Source organism: Platalea leucorodia (genome assembly GCF_965183815.1).
Source record: "Platalea leucorodia genome assembly, chromosome: 2".
Taxonomy (NCBI): domain Eukaryota; kingdom Metazoa; phylum Chordata; class Aves; order Pelecaniformes; family Threskiornithidae; genus Platalea; species Platalea leucorodia.
In genome coordinates this window covers 106,126,291-106,144,231 of record NC_138824.1, presented here as the reverse complement: position 1 = coordinate 106,144,231, position 17,941 = coordinate 106,126,291, and the positions used below count along the sequence as shown (strand labels likewise).

The 17,941-nt window shown below is 35.7% G+C and overlaps 1 protein-coding gene across 2 annotated transcripts in view; it reads left to right on the top strand.

Annotated features, from left to right (window-relative positions):
- NCAM2 (neural cell adhesion molecule 2) overlaps positions 1-17,941 on the top strand; it is a gene marked incomplete at both ends in the record, with an annotated part of 315,199 nt that overhangs the window by 194,885 nt on the left and 102,373 nt on the right. For both annotated transcript variants that reach the window (XM_082333672.1, XM_082333671.1), the window contains one exon: positions 8,910-9,055. In XM_082333672.1, coding sequence (XP_082189798.1) covers positions 8,910-9,055 — 146 coding nt within the window. The remainder of the gene's footprint in view (positions 1-8,909; positions 9,056-17,941) is intronic.

Genomic DNA, 17,941 nt, shown 5'->3' with positions numbered 1-17,941 from the left:
TTCTTGATTTTTATTTTTTAAGTGCATGATTGCAAATGTAGTCACAAAAATATTGTCTGATCTGAGTTTCAAAGGATAAAAGTAATAACATGAAAACTTATTTCTCTTTCTATGCTCTACCACCCAATCTGTGTTTATGATTCTCTCCTTTACATAGAGCTCATAATTTGTTTGAAGTTTTGTATAGCTGTAACCTAGTGAGAGTATGCATTTGTGAGAATATAGAAAACCTCACTCAGAATCATTGTGCAGGATCAAGGCTGTAGCTTACTTACGAAAAATCTACAAAAAAGTAATGTATTGGTTTTTTACATTAACTATAGCTTGTAGTAGAGAGAAAGACCATTTATATTTGAACAGCTAAAGCACATACTTAGGACCATGGGAAATTAAATGTTAAGTCCCCAGCTAAAACTAATAGTAATTTATATAAAGTGAAACAGTTCTAACAAGGGAGGCTAATCTGGTGACTTGCACTGGAAGAGCTAAACTGTTGGGTTGGATAATGCTGTCATTTGGGATCTGGGAGCCTGATGCTGAAACCATGCTCTCAGGTGAACAGGTTAGCTGTGTCTGTGTGCCTTCTACTGTCTTTCCTGTTGGGGAAACTCTTCATAGCCCTCCACGCTGTGCTGTCTCCAGTGCTCTGTACTCCAGATGGGTTGGCTAACCATTGGGCTACTTTGTTGTTCTGAGGTGCTTGTAAGTTATTCTCAATTACTTTTCAAAGGAAAGAAGATGAAATACAATTTTAAATTTCATCCCAGCCTCAAGATATAGAGTATCTTGAAGATTTTTGTGGAGAAACAAAAGCACTTTTTTTTTTTTTTTTTCAATTTTGGAAATAAAGTTGAATAAAATTGAAGGAATAGAAAAGACTTGCTAGTTTTGATATGAATTTAGGGAAGTTTCAAACAGAAATAATTTTGTGTGTTATTTGAGTAATTTTAAGTATGGATGAAATTTATGTAGTTTTTGCCTAAGGCAAGGTAACTTTTTAATGCAAGACATAGGGAAAGGGAGACACCAGACAAAGAGTATTTCCTGTATGCGTTCTTCCATCTTTTAACAACCACTATTCTGGGGACTCCCCGGAAAGCTAAATCCAAATGATTTAATAGATAATATGAGTTTGTTTAATCCATTTTGAACTTACACATCCTGTTTTCATGACATCCTAAACTCCTAAATTCCTTAAATGATTTCTTTCTTGCACAAAAAATTATTTCTTATGTTTAAGTTTGGAGCCTATTCATTTCTTTGGCTGATAATTCTCATTTTAAGATAAAAAGTGAAGAATAATTCCATATGTTCTTTACATCACATATATTTTTCTGTCTCACTAGTTCATTTATTTTCTAAGCTGTGAGTTTCCAGTCTATTTAGTTTCTCCTACTGTGGAAGCTGTTATGAATCTCTGAACCACGCATTCCTGTACCTTTCCGGTTATAATCCCCTGTTTGTGAAATGGCTAGGCAAGAATGGCATGCAGGATTTCATGTCGTGGGGGGAACCTGGCTGTTCAGCAGCGCAGTGCTGCTTCTGCTTTGATCTCAGTGCCTTCTCTCACATTCTGTTTGCCTCTCTGGCTCTCCCTGAGTGCTGAACCAGTGTTTCCACAGAACTGGCTGCAGTGTCTCACAGGTCTCTTTCCTGAGTGGCTATAGCTAATTTAGAGCACATCATTGAGTATGTATATTTAGAGTTATTTTTTCTGTGTGCTTTACTACTGGATATATTTAAATTAGATTATAATAATTGTGTATAGTTAGTTTGACCTTAGGGAATAGTATCATAAATTAAGCCTCTTACCTTATTTGTAACCTCTAAAGCTAGTATGATTTTAGCCTAATATTGCCTTTACGAAGTTCACCTCTACATTCAGTCTGCAAATGTGGAGCTGGGTGGTTGTATTTTCTCCTACGAAGAACTTTACTTTTTCTTTTGTCTCTTTCACACAGGTTAAACTCCCAGTCATATATAGAGCCAACAACTTATTATAATTTTCCTCCCCTTAAATGTATTCAAAAAACTGCAGTCTGAAAATGTCAAGGCAGATGGCTGATTATTATAGCTAAATTGTGCACAAACAGCCAGTTTATGTTAAAATGACCTATTAAATTACATTATTCTTTCCCACTCCATTAGCTTGCTTGTCTCACCTACCCACTATCTTTAATTTTAATTTACAGTGCAAACTCCTTGGGGCAATGACTATTGTTTTTACTGCAACAGGGCTCTGGCAGGGTTGAAACTTGTAATAACAGTAATGTAACCATAATGCAATAAAAATAACAGTAACATTATAGCATTTAGCATTTAAAATTTCTAGTACTCCACTTTCGAATGGACGTGCCCATCTTAGTGCCATTTAGCACCTGCATATGTTTAGTTTCTATGCGTAACCTAGATTTTTTTGTTCAACTTTTTTTTTTGTTTCCAGTATCGGTGTTAAAAAAGCTATTTTGCCCTCATATCAAATTCTTACTCTGACAGTTTTTCTGGAACACTAACACATGTATAGAAACCTATATGCACCCACCCTGCTCTCCCCAGTTCTTCATCCTTATTAGTGCTTTTTATTTGTTCTACTGAATAAGACTAAGAAGAGTAAAGAAAGCCCTGTTTCCCTCAGAGGATTTCTTACTGATCATGATTTCTTAATCTCTGTCGTCCTGTTATCTGCTATAGTTCTCTCTGTATCACTATCTATTACTACCTAAAAGATCTCATCCATATTAATGCTTAGGACTTGTGCTAAGATTTTTGATACAAATTCATTTATGTTTATTCCTTCTGAATGACTTGAAACAATAGGTGTTCTTCCTTGAATTCTTTAAAAATATGCTTGGTAGCTAACTTTTTATATCTCTTTCACCTACACTATTCAGTTTCATTGTTTTCTTTGATTTGTTTTGTGATGTAATCAGCCATATATATATATATATGTCTGTTTAGATACCTGTGAATAAGCATTTTGAATTATGAAATACCAGGTTTTTACAGCTATGGGCACCCCAACAAAAATTTCAAAAATAACATCACAATAAGCAATTGATTTAAGAGCAGTCAAGAAAATTTAGTCCCTTAAAAGCTTCCTAGATCATCTTACTTTCGAAGACCTAAACATGTATTTCTTCACCATTACTTCTCCAGAGTGATGGCAGCAGTGTTCATTTACGTTATAGTAAAAAACGTAATTGGGCTAAATGAAACAAAATTAGCTTTAATTAAAGACATATTAAAGCTTTATAAGAATAGTACTTATATTCTGAGGACAGTTTTTAGATCTTCATTTTGTTTGTTCTTTAGTTGCTCATTTCCATTCTGTAATCACTCAGACGCTTGGTTCTGCCATTCCATAATGCATAAACAATTGCAGCTTTCAACAAGTTTTCTCTCTTCTGTACATATGCCATAGAAAGAGACATTTCTATGTCTAGAAATTTCTATTTCTAGAAAGAGAGAAAATATTTTTTCTTTGATCAGAATTGGTAAAAAAATGGGAAGGAGTTCTAGCATATATTAATTTGTTGTTCTCTGGGGTATAGGTGTTTTACCTACATAATCAATGAGAGGGTAGTCTGAGCTTATCAAAAATATTTCATTGGCATTTCAGTAGTTTCTGACAATTGATTTCATGAAAGTCAAATGCAGGAAAAATATCTCAAGAAGCATTAAAAAAGAACCTTTATAATAATTGTATAGTTTAAGCACATACCATTTTTAGTTTCTAGATGTTTTTTAAAGTATAGTCTGAGTCTTGTATAGCAAAAAGGTTTTTGCAGATGTGTTCAGTGTAACTTTTATTGATTATTGAGAAAAGTATATGCTATTATTCATTTTTTTATCTGTCATCAGGCACATGAGAGGAAATGTAACAGACCTCTCCTGTCTTATCCCTCTTAGATGTGTTCCAAATATTAAAATTCAAAACATTTAAGTTAATCTATGCCCCAAAAGCCATGCATCTTGGAACCAAAGAGGCTACAATGAGTCTATAATGAGATTGGGGTGAGAAGTTGCCTAAATTTTTTCCATTATTTTCAAGCTTAATGACTGCATTCCTTTTACATTTATAGAGCCTGGAGCACACCTACTTAATTTTCCTTTGAGTTTAATAAGTAGATTAATACATGTTTTGGTTTGTGGGGTTTTTAGGTGGCTTTTTTTTTTCCCCTAAGATACTATTCAATACACATATGGAGGCTCTTTATTTAAATTCACTGATATATCTAGAAAGGGAATCTCATCGATCTGTGTATGGAACTATCTGTGCCTGCTCACCCCAGATATTATGAAGTATACCAACTGCAGCTTCATAAAGTGCAGTTCATCAATTAAAGATGTAGTGTCAAAAGTTCATACATTTTCTATATTCCTTCTTCCTCATCTTACCTCCTTAACTGTTTGGAACACCTCTAATTTTTAAAATAAAAATGATGCAATCTATAAAGGCAGTGATGCCAGTTCTCTCAGAAGACAGGTCTTAAATCCCTTTGAGTGTGAAGTAGTAATACCATTTTAACATGTACAAAGACTCAGGTTTATCATGCACTAAATCAAGTCAACACTTCATACTGGTGTGTGTGCAAATCCTTATTATGTCAGGCATCAAGTTTTTGGAATCTGTTTCTTAGAAATTTCCTTGTTGGACTCTAGCTTTTTTACTAAATTCAAGTTGTAGAGAATGGGGTTGCAGTTTTGCTACCTGATACAAGTGTGGCTGTGCAGGAAGATAACTTGAGTATGATTCCTCATGTGTCATATTAATCAAAAGATCCTTTCAGGCAGTGATACAGACATATACAGAGCCTTTTGCCAGTAAATCCATGTTTGTATTAATAACAAGCTGTTCAAAGCAGTTCTTTTCATGAGATATAATCAGGACTATCTCAAGCTTTATATATGTGCTGCTTCCCAAGTCTGATGAACATTTTTTGTCAAAGATATGGGTAGAACTTTGTGAGTTCAATAAATTGTGTACCTTTTTCAAGAAATCAGTTGTAAGCAACCAATAACAGATCTAGAACCTCAGATTGCTATCCAAGTTCTTCTTAAGCTTTTTGGGGAGGCTGTATGGTACACAGCAATGAGCTTAAATTTTGTATTGAAAAGGTATTGCCCTTGCCTGAGACAAATCCAAAAGAGACCAAGGAAGGAATTGGAAATAAACTTGTTTATTGAGGAAGTGTTAGAGAACTTAACACCAACTTTCTCTGCTCAGACAGCAAAATTTCCAACCAGTAAATCTTATTTCTTTATTTGGCAGCATCACTCTGTTAATATTTTAAAAAAAAGCATGTCTAATAATGAGCAGTTCCTTTTACTTCCAAATAAAACAATGTTAATGAAGCTTAAGCATAACTCCTTTCTATATTCAAGCCTTCTTACATTTCAATCAGGTCATTCAGTTTACAATTTAAGTGCATTATAATACAAATATTTTTGACTGAAGAAACCAGCAAAGACCTGGAGGCTTCCTGGATTGACATTCCAAAACCTTGTATTTTCATTTGTTTCATATTTGCTAGAGTACAGCAAGCAAATACCAATTCAGTTTGAGAATGACCTTGTCAATTTAGAAAGAACAGTTAAGGAATTGGTGGGGGAGGGGAACCTGTGTCAGTATTTCTGTGAATACTAGTCTTGGCATTCTCAAATAAATATTGTTATTTACATGTACACAAAAGTATTTTAATATTTCCAATGTCCAAAATGTCATGAAAAAGTAGTCACATAGTATAAAAACTTCTAGTCAATAGCAAGTTATGACTTGTGACCTACAAAAATGGAGCAATTAAATAATATCCCCCATTTGAGCTCTCTTCTTCCTAGTAATAGCTGTCAGCTAGATATATTTGATGATTAATCAGTGCTTATTCCTTTAAATGTCAGCTGCTCATGTCTAAAATGTCAAGCTAAAACTTTTTGTCTTGTGATCCATTTGAAGAAAGCCTTAAAGAAATTTAGGACATAAGTCTAAGGCTGAAAATTAAGGAGTGTTAGTTATATGTTTTAGAACATGCATCATCTTGAGAAGATCATAGTCTGTCATGTCCAGATGGGGAAATCCTCTTCTTCTGATGGAAATAATGTAATAGCAAATTTTGCAAATTTCTGACATAAAATAATATGTATGATGGTTTGTTTTTTTTTTTTTTTTAATGAATGATATATCTGCCATAGCTCTTTCCTTGTTTCCAGGGGTAGTATTGCATCAAAAGAAAGAAAGGAAAGAACAGATTGTATTGTAGCCAGGAGACATGGCTATAGAAATAAGAGTATCTGAATTATACAAGGTAGAATATTTCATAGACATTTGGATGATCCTGAAAGTGAGAGTAGTAACTGAAGTTATTTTTAAGTTTAACGTGGTTATCTTTTATCTCAAATTCTTTTTTGTAGTTCTTTCAAATGACATCCCTTGTTATACTATTGAGGAGAGTTTCAGCTTTTCTCAGCCAAATTGATGTCCTGCTGTAATACTTTTTCTTACTACCTTCTAGTGCATCCAATAAAGCTGGATCCAGTTGACATTTCAAGAGCCCCTGATCACTCAGGGTGTTTTCTTTCTGCACATAATGTCACTCACCGTAGATTATATCTTAATGAAGCAGGATATTAGTGCAATGCTTTGTTAGGTAAAATATGACCTGTTTTTCATCTCTATGCAGTAAACACACAATAGATTATTTGTAATAGTCAAGGGCGAACAGACAGTAGACAAGCAACAGAAGGAGTATGGAGATAAGGAATGAGAAATGAGACCAAGAATGGTGTGGTGGAAATGGATAAGAGAGAGGTAGGTGTTGTGTCTGAATATAGCAAGTTTGAACCTGGTTTTATTATTTTTCTTGGTACTGCTGAATGCAGCATCTGTGAGACAATGGTCATAAATGAAACAGTGGTCATAAAATGGAAAAGGAGACTAGACATAAGGAAAGCATTCTTCACCATGAGGCAGTCAAGCACTGCAACAGGCTGGTGAGAAAGGCTGTGCAGTCTCTGTTCTTGGCGTTTTTCAAGATAGTGCTCAATATGTCCCTGAGCAATCTGGTCTGAATAGGGTCTGTTGACCCTGTGTTGATAAGGAGGTTGGTCAAAATGACCTCCTGGAGTCTCTTCCAACCTGAATGATTCTCTTTCCCCTTTTGATCCACTAACATAAGCCAATATTACTTTTCTGCGTAGCATATGCTTTTGTAACCCCATTAGAAAATATGTTACCTCTCTGTTCATTTTCTGCTTCATAGAATATACTATAGTAGTGCTTCCTCAAAAGCAACACTTGGGAAAACTAAATAGAAAATATATTATTTTCAACAAACGTCCTTAATGTTTACAAAGTCAATGATAAGAGCTGCCAATATTAAATTCACTCATGTAAACTTAATTCACTGGTTTTGGGTGTAAACATACTGAATCATATTCTTATTACATGATTACATGCTAGGTTTTCCAGTGGGATGAGTGTCTCATTCAATGTGTAAAGTGGATATGTTCAGAGAAACTTATTAATGGTTATCTATGAGTGAGTATATAAGGCCAAAACATTTTTTATGAAGATACTTGAATGCCGCGGAAGAGAGTAACATTCTATGCATAGCTCTACAACAGAGTTCTTGTATGATATTGTACAGATAAGTCCTCTAAATAAAAGTGTTCACGTGTAACCAGAAATTGTGTTGCATATGTAAATAAGCTGACAGGGTACAGTGTATATTGAGAGCTGTAGTTGCTCTGTGCTTGTGGCTGTGAAGTGGAATGCTTTGAAGAATGCAAACAATATCTGGAATTTTTAAATTGTATTTTACCACCTATTTACTTGGTAAGTAAGGATGAATAGCTTTGTATTAGAGGAGTCTTCAGTTCTTAATAGTGTTAATACCAGTACAATGTTTGTTATGAGGAGATAAGGCAGATATTTCTAAAGATGAAAGTCCAAGAATATTAATAATTCTGTATTTTTTCCAAATAATTTGTGTTTGAAGAAAACCACAGATTATCGTAGAATCAAAGAATACCTGAGGCAGGAACGCCCTTCTGAAGACCATCTAGACCAAACCCCTGCTCAGAGCAGGTATCTCAGGACCATGTCTAGTCAGGTGTTGAATATCTTCAAGGATGGATACTCCACAGTCTCCTGGGCAGCTTGTTCTGGTGTTTAGTCACCCTCTCAGTAAAAAAGGTTTTTTCCTCCTCTTAAATGGAATTTCCTGTGTTTCAATTTGTGTCCGTTGCCTCTTGTCCTGTCACTGGGTACCACTGAGAAGATTCTGGCTCTGTCTGTGCTCACTTCTATCAGGTATTTGTACACATGGCTAAGATTCCCCAGATCCTTCTCTACTCAAGGGAACATTGCTGGCTCATGGTCAACTTCTTGTTCACCAGGACCCCCTGGGTTTTCTCTGCAGAGTTGCTTTCCAGCCAGTTGGCCCCCAGCCTGCACTTGTGCATGCAGTTATTCCTGCCCAGGTGGAGGAGGATCATGGAAACAATGAATCTTTGCTTCATTCCTCCTTCATTCTCCAAGAGAGCAGCGAGCACTAGCTGGACCCTAAGGGACAGTGAGCCAGGAGTAAAGCACATGAACGCAGCCACCAGGGCAGGGGCCTCATCAGTCAGGACCCATCCAACTCTATCCAGCAACAGAGCAGGCAGCCCTGGAGGTGTCAGCCATGCTGAGCCAGGGCTCCGGGTCATCAGACATACAGAAATGGTTGTTGTGCAACTTGAAGTCAGAAAAGTTGATTGCTCTTATAGATGGTAATGTTAAACTTTTAGTTAATCTTGAGTAAACAAACATGAATGTGCTTTGGAAAAAAAAAAAAAAAGTGGTTTAAAAGATAGATTTTGACACGACATTCTTTGTGCAGGATGAGTAATGTAATTTATATTTTTAACAGTACAGCCTCAAATAATACAACTTAAAAATGAAACCACGTTTGAGAATGGGAAAGCCACCCTCATCTGTGAAGCAGAAGGAGAACCTGTCCCAGAGATTACTTGGAAAAGGGCCATTGATGGAATAACTTTCTCTGAAGGTGACAAGGTAAATCAGCCTTTAATGTCTAAAATAACTAAATACGTATTGTCTGGTTAATCTTCTTTTCATAAGCAGAAAATTAGTTTAGAGGGAGATTAATTCTAGATTCCTCTGGAATTGGACGGAATTGCTACTTTCCAAGGTGATAAGAGAGATGTGGTGATTCTAAATTTTATATTAAAAGAAAAAACAAGGAAAAAGGGAATTGAAGTGCTGAAAGGTAATTCACCTCATCCGGCCTAAATTTTCATACATAATCCCTACTAAGGATTTCAGTTTTGTCTTGATCATAATGGCTGCCTATAGCCCTTTTTGACCATAGTTGGACTCTATCCAGTGTCTCTCAAACTGCAGTAGAGCTTACAGAAAACTGAAATAAAAATTCTGAATACTTTGGAGTTCTTTATTTCCCACTTCTGATTTTTTTTCCTATTTTATTCTTATATTTTTCCTCACACAGAACAAATAATCTATAACTACAAATTGAGCTCATTTTCCCATTTTGTTTTCTCATTTTCATGTTTTATTACAAAAGTAAGTTGAGTAGAGAAAGATTACAGTATGACAATGAAGAAAGTCATTTACCATGGGAACAAGAGCTGTAATTAGATGGCACGGTGAAAGCAAAAGGGAAAAGTGTAATGCTATTCCTAACCATGCAGATAACAAGCTGTTTCTACAGAGCTGCTCTTCTTTTTCCTTTTTAAAAATAATTTTCTTTTAGTATTTGAACAAGCATTTTCTTCTTAATTTCTTTACATAAACTATAGAATGTCTCTGCGCTGGTTAAAGTATAAGATACCATCTTTCTGGCTGGCTAATTCAGATTTTTTACTCCAGATAATCAAATAGTGAAATAGACAGTCTTCTTGCAGATGCTTGCATATTCATAGCTCTTGCTTAAAAAAAAAAACAATTGACAAACCTATACAGCAATCATGCCAATGAGGGAATTAGATACATAGTAAGCCACCCAGTTTATAGGGAATTGCTATATATTAAGGAATTATGTACTTCCATTATTTGTGTTCTGAAGGAGAATGTCTGGTCTGGTCTAGTCTCTGACTTGACCTTTCCTGGAATTGAGGCAGTTTGTGTGAGGTTCTATCTACCATTTTCCTGCTCTGTGATTTTGATTTTGGAGCAACATAACAGTATTTATATCATATTTTTTCTAATAGTTTTGCATTCAAACAAAGCAGTTTGTCTCCTACTTAAATATTTCAAGTCAAAGGTCATCTTTCTGACCCATAAAGACTATACTTGGTTTGAAGGTTACAAATATAGCCTTTCACTCACGTTTGGAATGTTCCTAAAGTAACTTTGTTATATCAGAAATTGAAAATGAAAGCAAATCACAGAAACAAGCTAAAAATATTGGTGCAGTTGAAACCTGAAATTTATCCTGTGCTTATATAGGACAGTATTACATTCTTAATTCAAACTACAGATGGTTAAACTATCTAGACATGTTACTGCAGCATTTTTTGAACTGTGGTTCAACTGAGTAATACTGACAACCAAACTAAAAGCTATATTCAGTTTCTACTAGTGTGCTGACATACTGTATGTGGAACAGAAAAAGAGTGAGAATAAATGCAGTTATATGGTTTCCTTTTGTTCTTGCCAATGAAAGAACTCTATGTGTATTGCTCATGGGAGAGTTTTTGCTGAATGTTGAATAAATGTTCTGAAATACTGTATATGTTCTTGAGCTATAAAATATGCTGCTGCATTTGCCCTGTGGTCCTCCAGCTCTAGGGTGCCAAGGCCTTGGCTTGTGCTTTCCCACCAAATTAGCTGAATAGGGAGCAAAACTGGCAGTGATTAAATTATTGAGTAATTGTTGAATAATACAGCGATGTTTTGCACACAGAAAGAGGAAAATGTGAATTGAAGAAAATAAGGGGCATTGTAACATAGTCTTAAATGGAAATTATTACTTATATGTGATAACTTTTGAAGTAATGTTCAATCACCAGACATATTTGCACAAATATAAAAATTATCATCTACATTCAGAGAATTCATCTTTTGAATTTTTTACCAGTTTTAAAACATTTTTTTGGTATAGACTACACTTCATCCAACGTTTTAGTGAATTAAGAATATCTTTAGGGGATGAATTTTTTCCATAGAAGATGGAAGAACTGCTCTAACTGTCATATTAACACGATGACGATTAAAAATCACAGAAAATGTTGGTCTTATTTTTTAATTATACTTTTATTACTTCTAGTATGCAGCTCCTCAGTCATGTTATTCTTGTTTTGCTAAAATGCAGGCATACCTTGTATGGATAAGGAAGAAAGCTCCATGTGAGATCATTCTTAGCTTGCACATATTCAAAATGTTTTCTTTCAAATGATAGATCTTTTAAACAGGACATAGGCTTTTCTGAGTTTTGAAATTATTATGTCCAAAAGAATGGAAAATATGCACCAAAGTCATAGATCAAAGAAATAACCCTACTATGCTTAAGGAGGATAATGTTAATGAGTGAGAAGTCTGTAATTATCTCTTAGGAAAATACAGCTTTGATAAAGGATTTTCAATACATCAGAAGCGTGTATTTGAAAGTTGAAGCCAAGTGAGTTCAAACCTGAAGCAAAGAAGCCATTTCCTTTCTCCGTTTATCAGTTAGCCTTTGGAACAATCTACCACAAAGTGTGTGGTCCCTCTTTCATTGAGAATTTGAAATAAAGGGGTCTTTACCCTTCCTCTGACTTCTCTTGAAAGTTTAAATGGAAAGTTTTCCAGGAGGTCGCATTAGATGACATCTATAATCCTTTTATGGCTTTATAACCCATAAATATATGAGAGTGGGTAAGCCTGAGTAAATGAATGATTATGCATGACAGAAAGTGTTTGGCTCGCCCTTAAAGATTTGAAAATGGAAATGGAGCTTTAGTCCAAGACAGAGCTTCATCTGCTGTTGCAGTGCAAGCCAAACGTCTCTGCTTGGCGCATGTACTCTGCCTCTGCGCTTCTAGTCCCTGACTCCCCAGCATTGCACGTCCTTTCACTAATGTGCCAACCTGGCGATGCCCCTTTCAGCTGTGATTTGAAATGGCGTGTTCCTACAGACCTCTGTGCATCCAGCAGGCCTGGCCCTTTTCCCAGTAAAAGGAGAAGGCAGGAGAAGAGTTGCTTTTTGTAGAACAGAAGGAAGGATAGTGATTGGATTTGATTTGCTGTAATCACTTATAAAATGGATTTTGGACACGCACACACATATCTACACACATCCCTGAAGGACATCATATCCTTATTCTCTGATACAAAAATGTCATTGATTACGGTGCGTACTGCAGAATTGCGAGGGCAGAGTTTCATGCTCTACTTTCCTATTATCTGATTCTAGCAGAAATATGAAAGCTGACCAATGTTGTTTGTAATTACCATTTCAAGCTCTGTTTTGAAACACAAACGACAATAACAGATGGGGCTTGATATGAGATCGTAGCTCCACTGTATGTGGTATGTGTCCAAAGAGACAATCTTTGCCCTGAAGAATTTATAATCTAAACATGTAAAATGAATGAAAGAAGTCGTCAGTGCAGAGAGGTCACAGGCCAGTATTTGATACTTAATTTTGAGTAATTTTGTTAACCAGTAACTGCTTTTAAAAAAAAAAAATATATATTAAATGATACTGTATTTCATATATGTTTGATGCGGACTCACCAAATGTCTTTGAAATACTTTACACTATTCTTCTTGTATCCATAAGTAAAAAAAATTCTGATTTTTAACTTTATAGTGAAGACTACAGAGATAGCTTGAGTTCTGCTTCCTTCCGTCTACCTACCGTTGCAATAATAATCTGGGTGTACCTGTGAAATTTCCTATGACATTGTTTCTAAATATTGCAGAGCTCAGACCAATAATTAAATTCTGTTCCAAGTTCGAATTCACTTTATATTGGCATGCAAATCATAACTATTTGGAGCTTGTAGAGTTTTTCATAGTTTTCAATAGGCAATGGTAAAGTATTTGGGGTTTGTTTTGTCTTTTTCTTTAAAAGGTCAACTCTGCTTTTTCCCCCAAGACTCTTAACTTCAGCTATTACAAATGTTAATAAAAAGAATCTGAAAATTTTGTTACTCCCTCCCTGTATGTGCTATTGTCACTGAACAAAAAGAAACAATGTTACAGTGTCAGCAAATTGTGTTGCCTTTCTTTTGAGATAGTAATGAGAGCTCTGTTACGTTCTTGCTCATCAAGGAACAGCTCTTTATTTGAGATGAATCACCCAAAAAGAGGAAACATAGATGTGTCTAGGGTATTTTAATTTATTCCAGGACATTTCTTTCTTTTTCTGAGCTGTGAAAATCCTAGTCTTTCTTTGTAAATTAATCTCAGGAACTTTTCTGCTTTCAATAGTTGGAAAAATGTAAGGGGCAAGTCTCCTTGCCTTATTGAAGAAAATTGAAAACCTGTTTCACCTACATGTTGTGTGAACAGCTTCTACTTACAATATCATAGAATTTTTTGCTGTTGTAATATCAGCACAGGCCTGCAGGCCAGACCAGTTTATGTAGCCAGCTGCAATTGCATTTGATCATGCAATTGAGACACTCTTCAAACAATTCAATCAGGCATCAAAGATTTTTTTAGTTTGTTTTTAACCCTAAAATAATCATGGTGGGCTTCACATGTTAAGGTTATGATACAGAAGAGGAAGAATATTGTGACTGGAAGGAGAAGGCAAATAAGTGGACTTGAGAGTAAGTAGAAAGCAGGAGAGTTGCCTTAAGTGTTAGGTAATTAGTGCTGTTGAGAATATAAAGATTTATGCCCTGTGGCATATGCAAAACATGGAGCACATATGAACACTGAATAGTATACTCTGACCAGTCATCTGATTCATAGAAATCTGCATAAGTTTTGGGGCTCCTTCATCTTCTCTATGGAATGTTCAGCTACACTAATATGGAGCTGGGACAAACTCTTCAGTTAACTAGAAGGAGCTAAAAGTAGATCATACAGTTTTGGGAGGTGGCAGTATTTTAGTAGGAAGGTTGATTTTGGAGGAGTACAGATTGTATGCAGTTAGAAATAAAGAGCAGCTTTCCTGAGGGAGCTGAGGAAGCATTACGGTAGGAAAGCTGCAAGCCAATGTGGATATTTCAAAGTACTTAAGTAGCCCAATCACTCATCTGAGTTCCATACACTTCTTTACGTAACAATATCTGCAGTGATGTGTAAAGGAAGCCAAAACCGAAGCCAGAAATTATTTTGATGTACCATAGCCTGCATTAGGGAAGAAGCAGCTATGATTATTGGCAGCTCAATGCGAAATCTCAACCACATGGCCAGAGGGCTCTTCAGATTTGTTCTTCTTTTAAGAGAGAAGTTAATGCTCTGTTACCCAGAGTAAATGCAAATGGCTTTCCATACACACATCCATATATGTATTTATGTTGTGTGGATGACTGTATTAGTATTACACTAGCTCAGAATTCTCTAATTCCTGAAAATTTTTCCTTTCAGTAAAACTAAGGTCATTTTCCATTGGGACAGAATTAAGTAAGCAGAGACAAAGTTGGTGATTCTTTAAAGATGACAAAAAGCCAAGAAAATGTGAAATTTAATACCTCTTCTGTATTAAAAGCTTAAACAACCTAGGGAAAGAAGGATGTTTATTTAGGAACATCACTAGTTTAATCAATTGTTTAACATGATACCTAAACTTAAATTAAGTACAAAGTATTTATCCATTCTGTAAATAGATTATCCTATTTCTACATAATTTATATTTCAAACTTAATTGTCTCCCATGTAGTTCATTTGCTTATGTACTGCCTATGCAACAAGTAGATATTTTTGGGTACTTTCTGTGGGTTGTGGTGCTGCATTTACTGGCTTAAATAAAGCCATACAAGCTTGGAAATGGCATTTCTTTTCCTTCCAATATTAGCTTTTTCCATTTAGTCATCAGTGATGATATTCCGTCTGTTACACTAATGAAGACTGAAATTATCAATGAACTTTTTATGGACCAACATTTCCTATGACACCAGTGCAGCTTGGACTTGAATATTCATTCGTTCCTTCCACTACACAAAAGATCATTTCATGAGCTTCTGCCTCAGTATCAGTTGTATTATCTGCTAATGGTTTAATAACTTTCAAATAGCTGTTATTTGTCTGATGAAATAGAGATCCTGCATCTGATGATACATTAAGCGATACAGCCACACTTTGTAGACTGGAGTAATTTCTTAGTGTTCACTGGTGTACTATAGGACATTCTCCAGAGACTTCAGAAATGTTACATTTTCTAGGTACCATGGAAACTCATAGGAAATGAGCACAATCAATGGCACAATCAGCAGTGGAATGCTGGCAAAATGTATTTTATGCTGTTAAAACCTGTCAGGAGTTTTCCTGACCTGAAAGGCAGTTTGAATACCCTTGCATATTGGGAGAAAATAAGTATTTAGACTTTTGCCAAAACCAGGAAGAAAGCAAATAGCCTGGATTCTACTTTTCAATCTGTTGTTTGTTTTGTTTAACAAATTATCTACACTCTGTGTAATAATTAGTTCTTAATAATTTATTAATGTCCTTACCATGCTGTTAAAAAACCCCACATCTTCCTATCACATTTTCACTGTATCATCTCCCTGTGTGCATCTACTCATACACTATCTTCCTATTAATACCAATTCTTGGATTTCAAACACAGTCAGGTTATGGCAGTTTAACACGACAATGCTGATGGACCAGTGTATGTCCATCATTCGTGATAGAAGGCTATGCAACTTAACTTAAAGCATAATGCAAGAGTCTTATCTCTCCATTGGGAAAAGTGAAGACTGTTTGCACCATCCCTTGCTGACAGCTTCTAAAATTCAGCAAACTGTTTTTTAGGACGGCATAACTGAACCATAGGTCTGAGCTCCGATTCATGGTCAAAATAGCTCCTATCTATGCATGGACTCAACCTGTGTTATTAAAATTTCTAAATGTTGCAATAATATAAATAATGGTATCAACAATAAGATGTTTTTTGTCTTTCTATAAATTTCTGCTCGTACAAATCAAGTTGTGACATTTATGCCAAAAGTCAATGAATTTATAGTATGTGGTAATCTTTACCTTACTGGAAGCTGATCATCTAACATGCTTTAATATATCTTACAGGTAGCTGATACATAATGTTAAAGCCCTCAGGGTTATATTACTTGATAAAAATTGATTGAATTAACATAGTACTCTATAGATGTTCCTTTTCTTAAAATAGTGTGCAGAAGTGGATATTTAATATAGAAATTTGCATTAAGAATACAATTTTGTGAATATTTAGCATTCCAAACTGAACAAATACCATTTTACCAGCACATTTCAGAAGCACCATTTGGAGTTATGGTCTGTTGATCAATATATATTTTCTGGTTTAATTTAGAAAATGTGAAAATAAGTACAGAATCTCATCAGAAGCTACAGTGGCTTCCTTTAGAGCTTTTAAATGTAGGAGGAAAAAAAGAACTAGAATGTATACTGATTAGACAAACATAATATTTACCGTATGGAACATGTGATGTTATTTAGAGCACAGTTATCAGTGCTTCCTTATCACAGATTCAAAGTGATTTCAGTAATACCAAAACCATAGTAATCTCTATTGTGATAAAAGTATGACTCTCTCATGCAAAAGCAATACTGCAGGCATTTAAAATTAAGACCTCTAAGAACTTTAAGATTTAAAGATATTCTTTAAGAATTCCTGAACTCAGAGGTCGTCATATTTAGCAGATATGCCCTAATTATGTTAAAAATATTACAAATTCTGTATGAAAATGTATGAATTTATATAAACAGATTAGTCCTTTTGTCTTTATTACCTTTATCATCATATTTGTTAAAATGAAATTGTGTGGTCATAGAACATTACATATGCATTATTCACCTTGTAGCAAATGCCAAAATATTAAACAACATGAGGGACGTTTCTAATGAGATATCCTCAGCAAACGTATTTTTTGGCAATTTTATTGGTAAGTTTGTTCCTTGGATAAGGCATTGGGAGGTAGTAGCTATACAAAAGAGAAAGAAAACCCTCATCTCTACCAGCAGCCCACCAAGAGGCCATTTGCTGCCCACAGTCTCCTCTGCTCTAACATGCATCCTTCCCACAGGCTGCAGTTCTTCAAGAACTGCTCCAGCATATGTCTTTTCCACAGGGTACAGTGCTTCAGGAACAGACTACTCCAGCATGGGTCCCCCATGGGCCACAGGTTCTCCCAGGAGCCTGCTTCTGAGTGGGCTCTCTACAGGCTGCAGCTTTCTTCAGGACATGTCCACCTGCTGCAGGGTGGGACATGTCCACAGGCTGCAGGTGGATATCCACTCCACCATGGACCTCCATGGGCTGCAGGGGGACAACTAGCTTCACCATGGTCTTCTTCATGGGCTGCAGGGGAATCTCTGTTCCAGCGCCTGGAGCACCTCCCCCCCACCTCCTTCTCCCACCTTGCTGTTTGTAGTGTTGTTTCTCACCCTTTTTTCCTCACTGCTCTTTTTCCTGTCCTTCCTTACCCAGAAACTTATTACCTTCCTCCAGGCCTCCCTCTGCCCTCACAATTTGCCTGCATACCTGCGAATCCTAGAGCTGGGATGAATTTTTTAGCTGTGATTAATTTATCCACATGGTCTCTTCAATTTATGTGTTGTTACAGATCTGTTTCTTCAGCAATGTACTATGCATAACTTCTGATAATTTAATTTAATAACATATACTCCTTGAGTTTTCTGACTTGTGCAGTTGAGTACAAATACAAATGCTGTATGCCAACCGAAAATAAGCTATAGATTGGTTCTAGGGTTTTGTTTCTCCGTGATACTTTCTCTGGCAGAATGACATGGGTTTTTGTGCTGCCATGT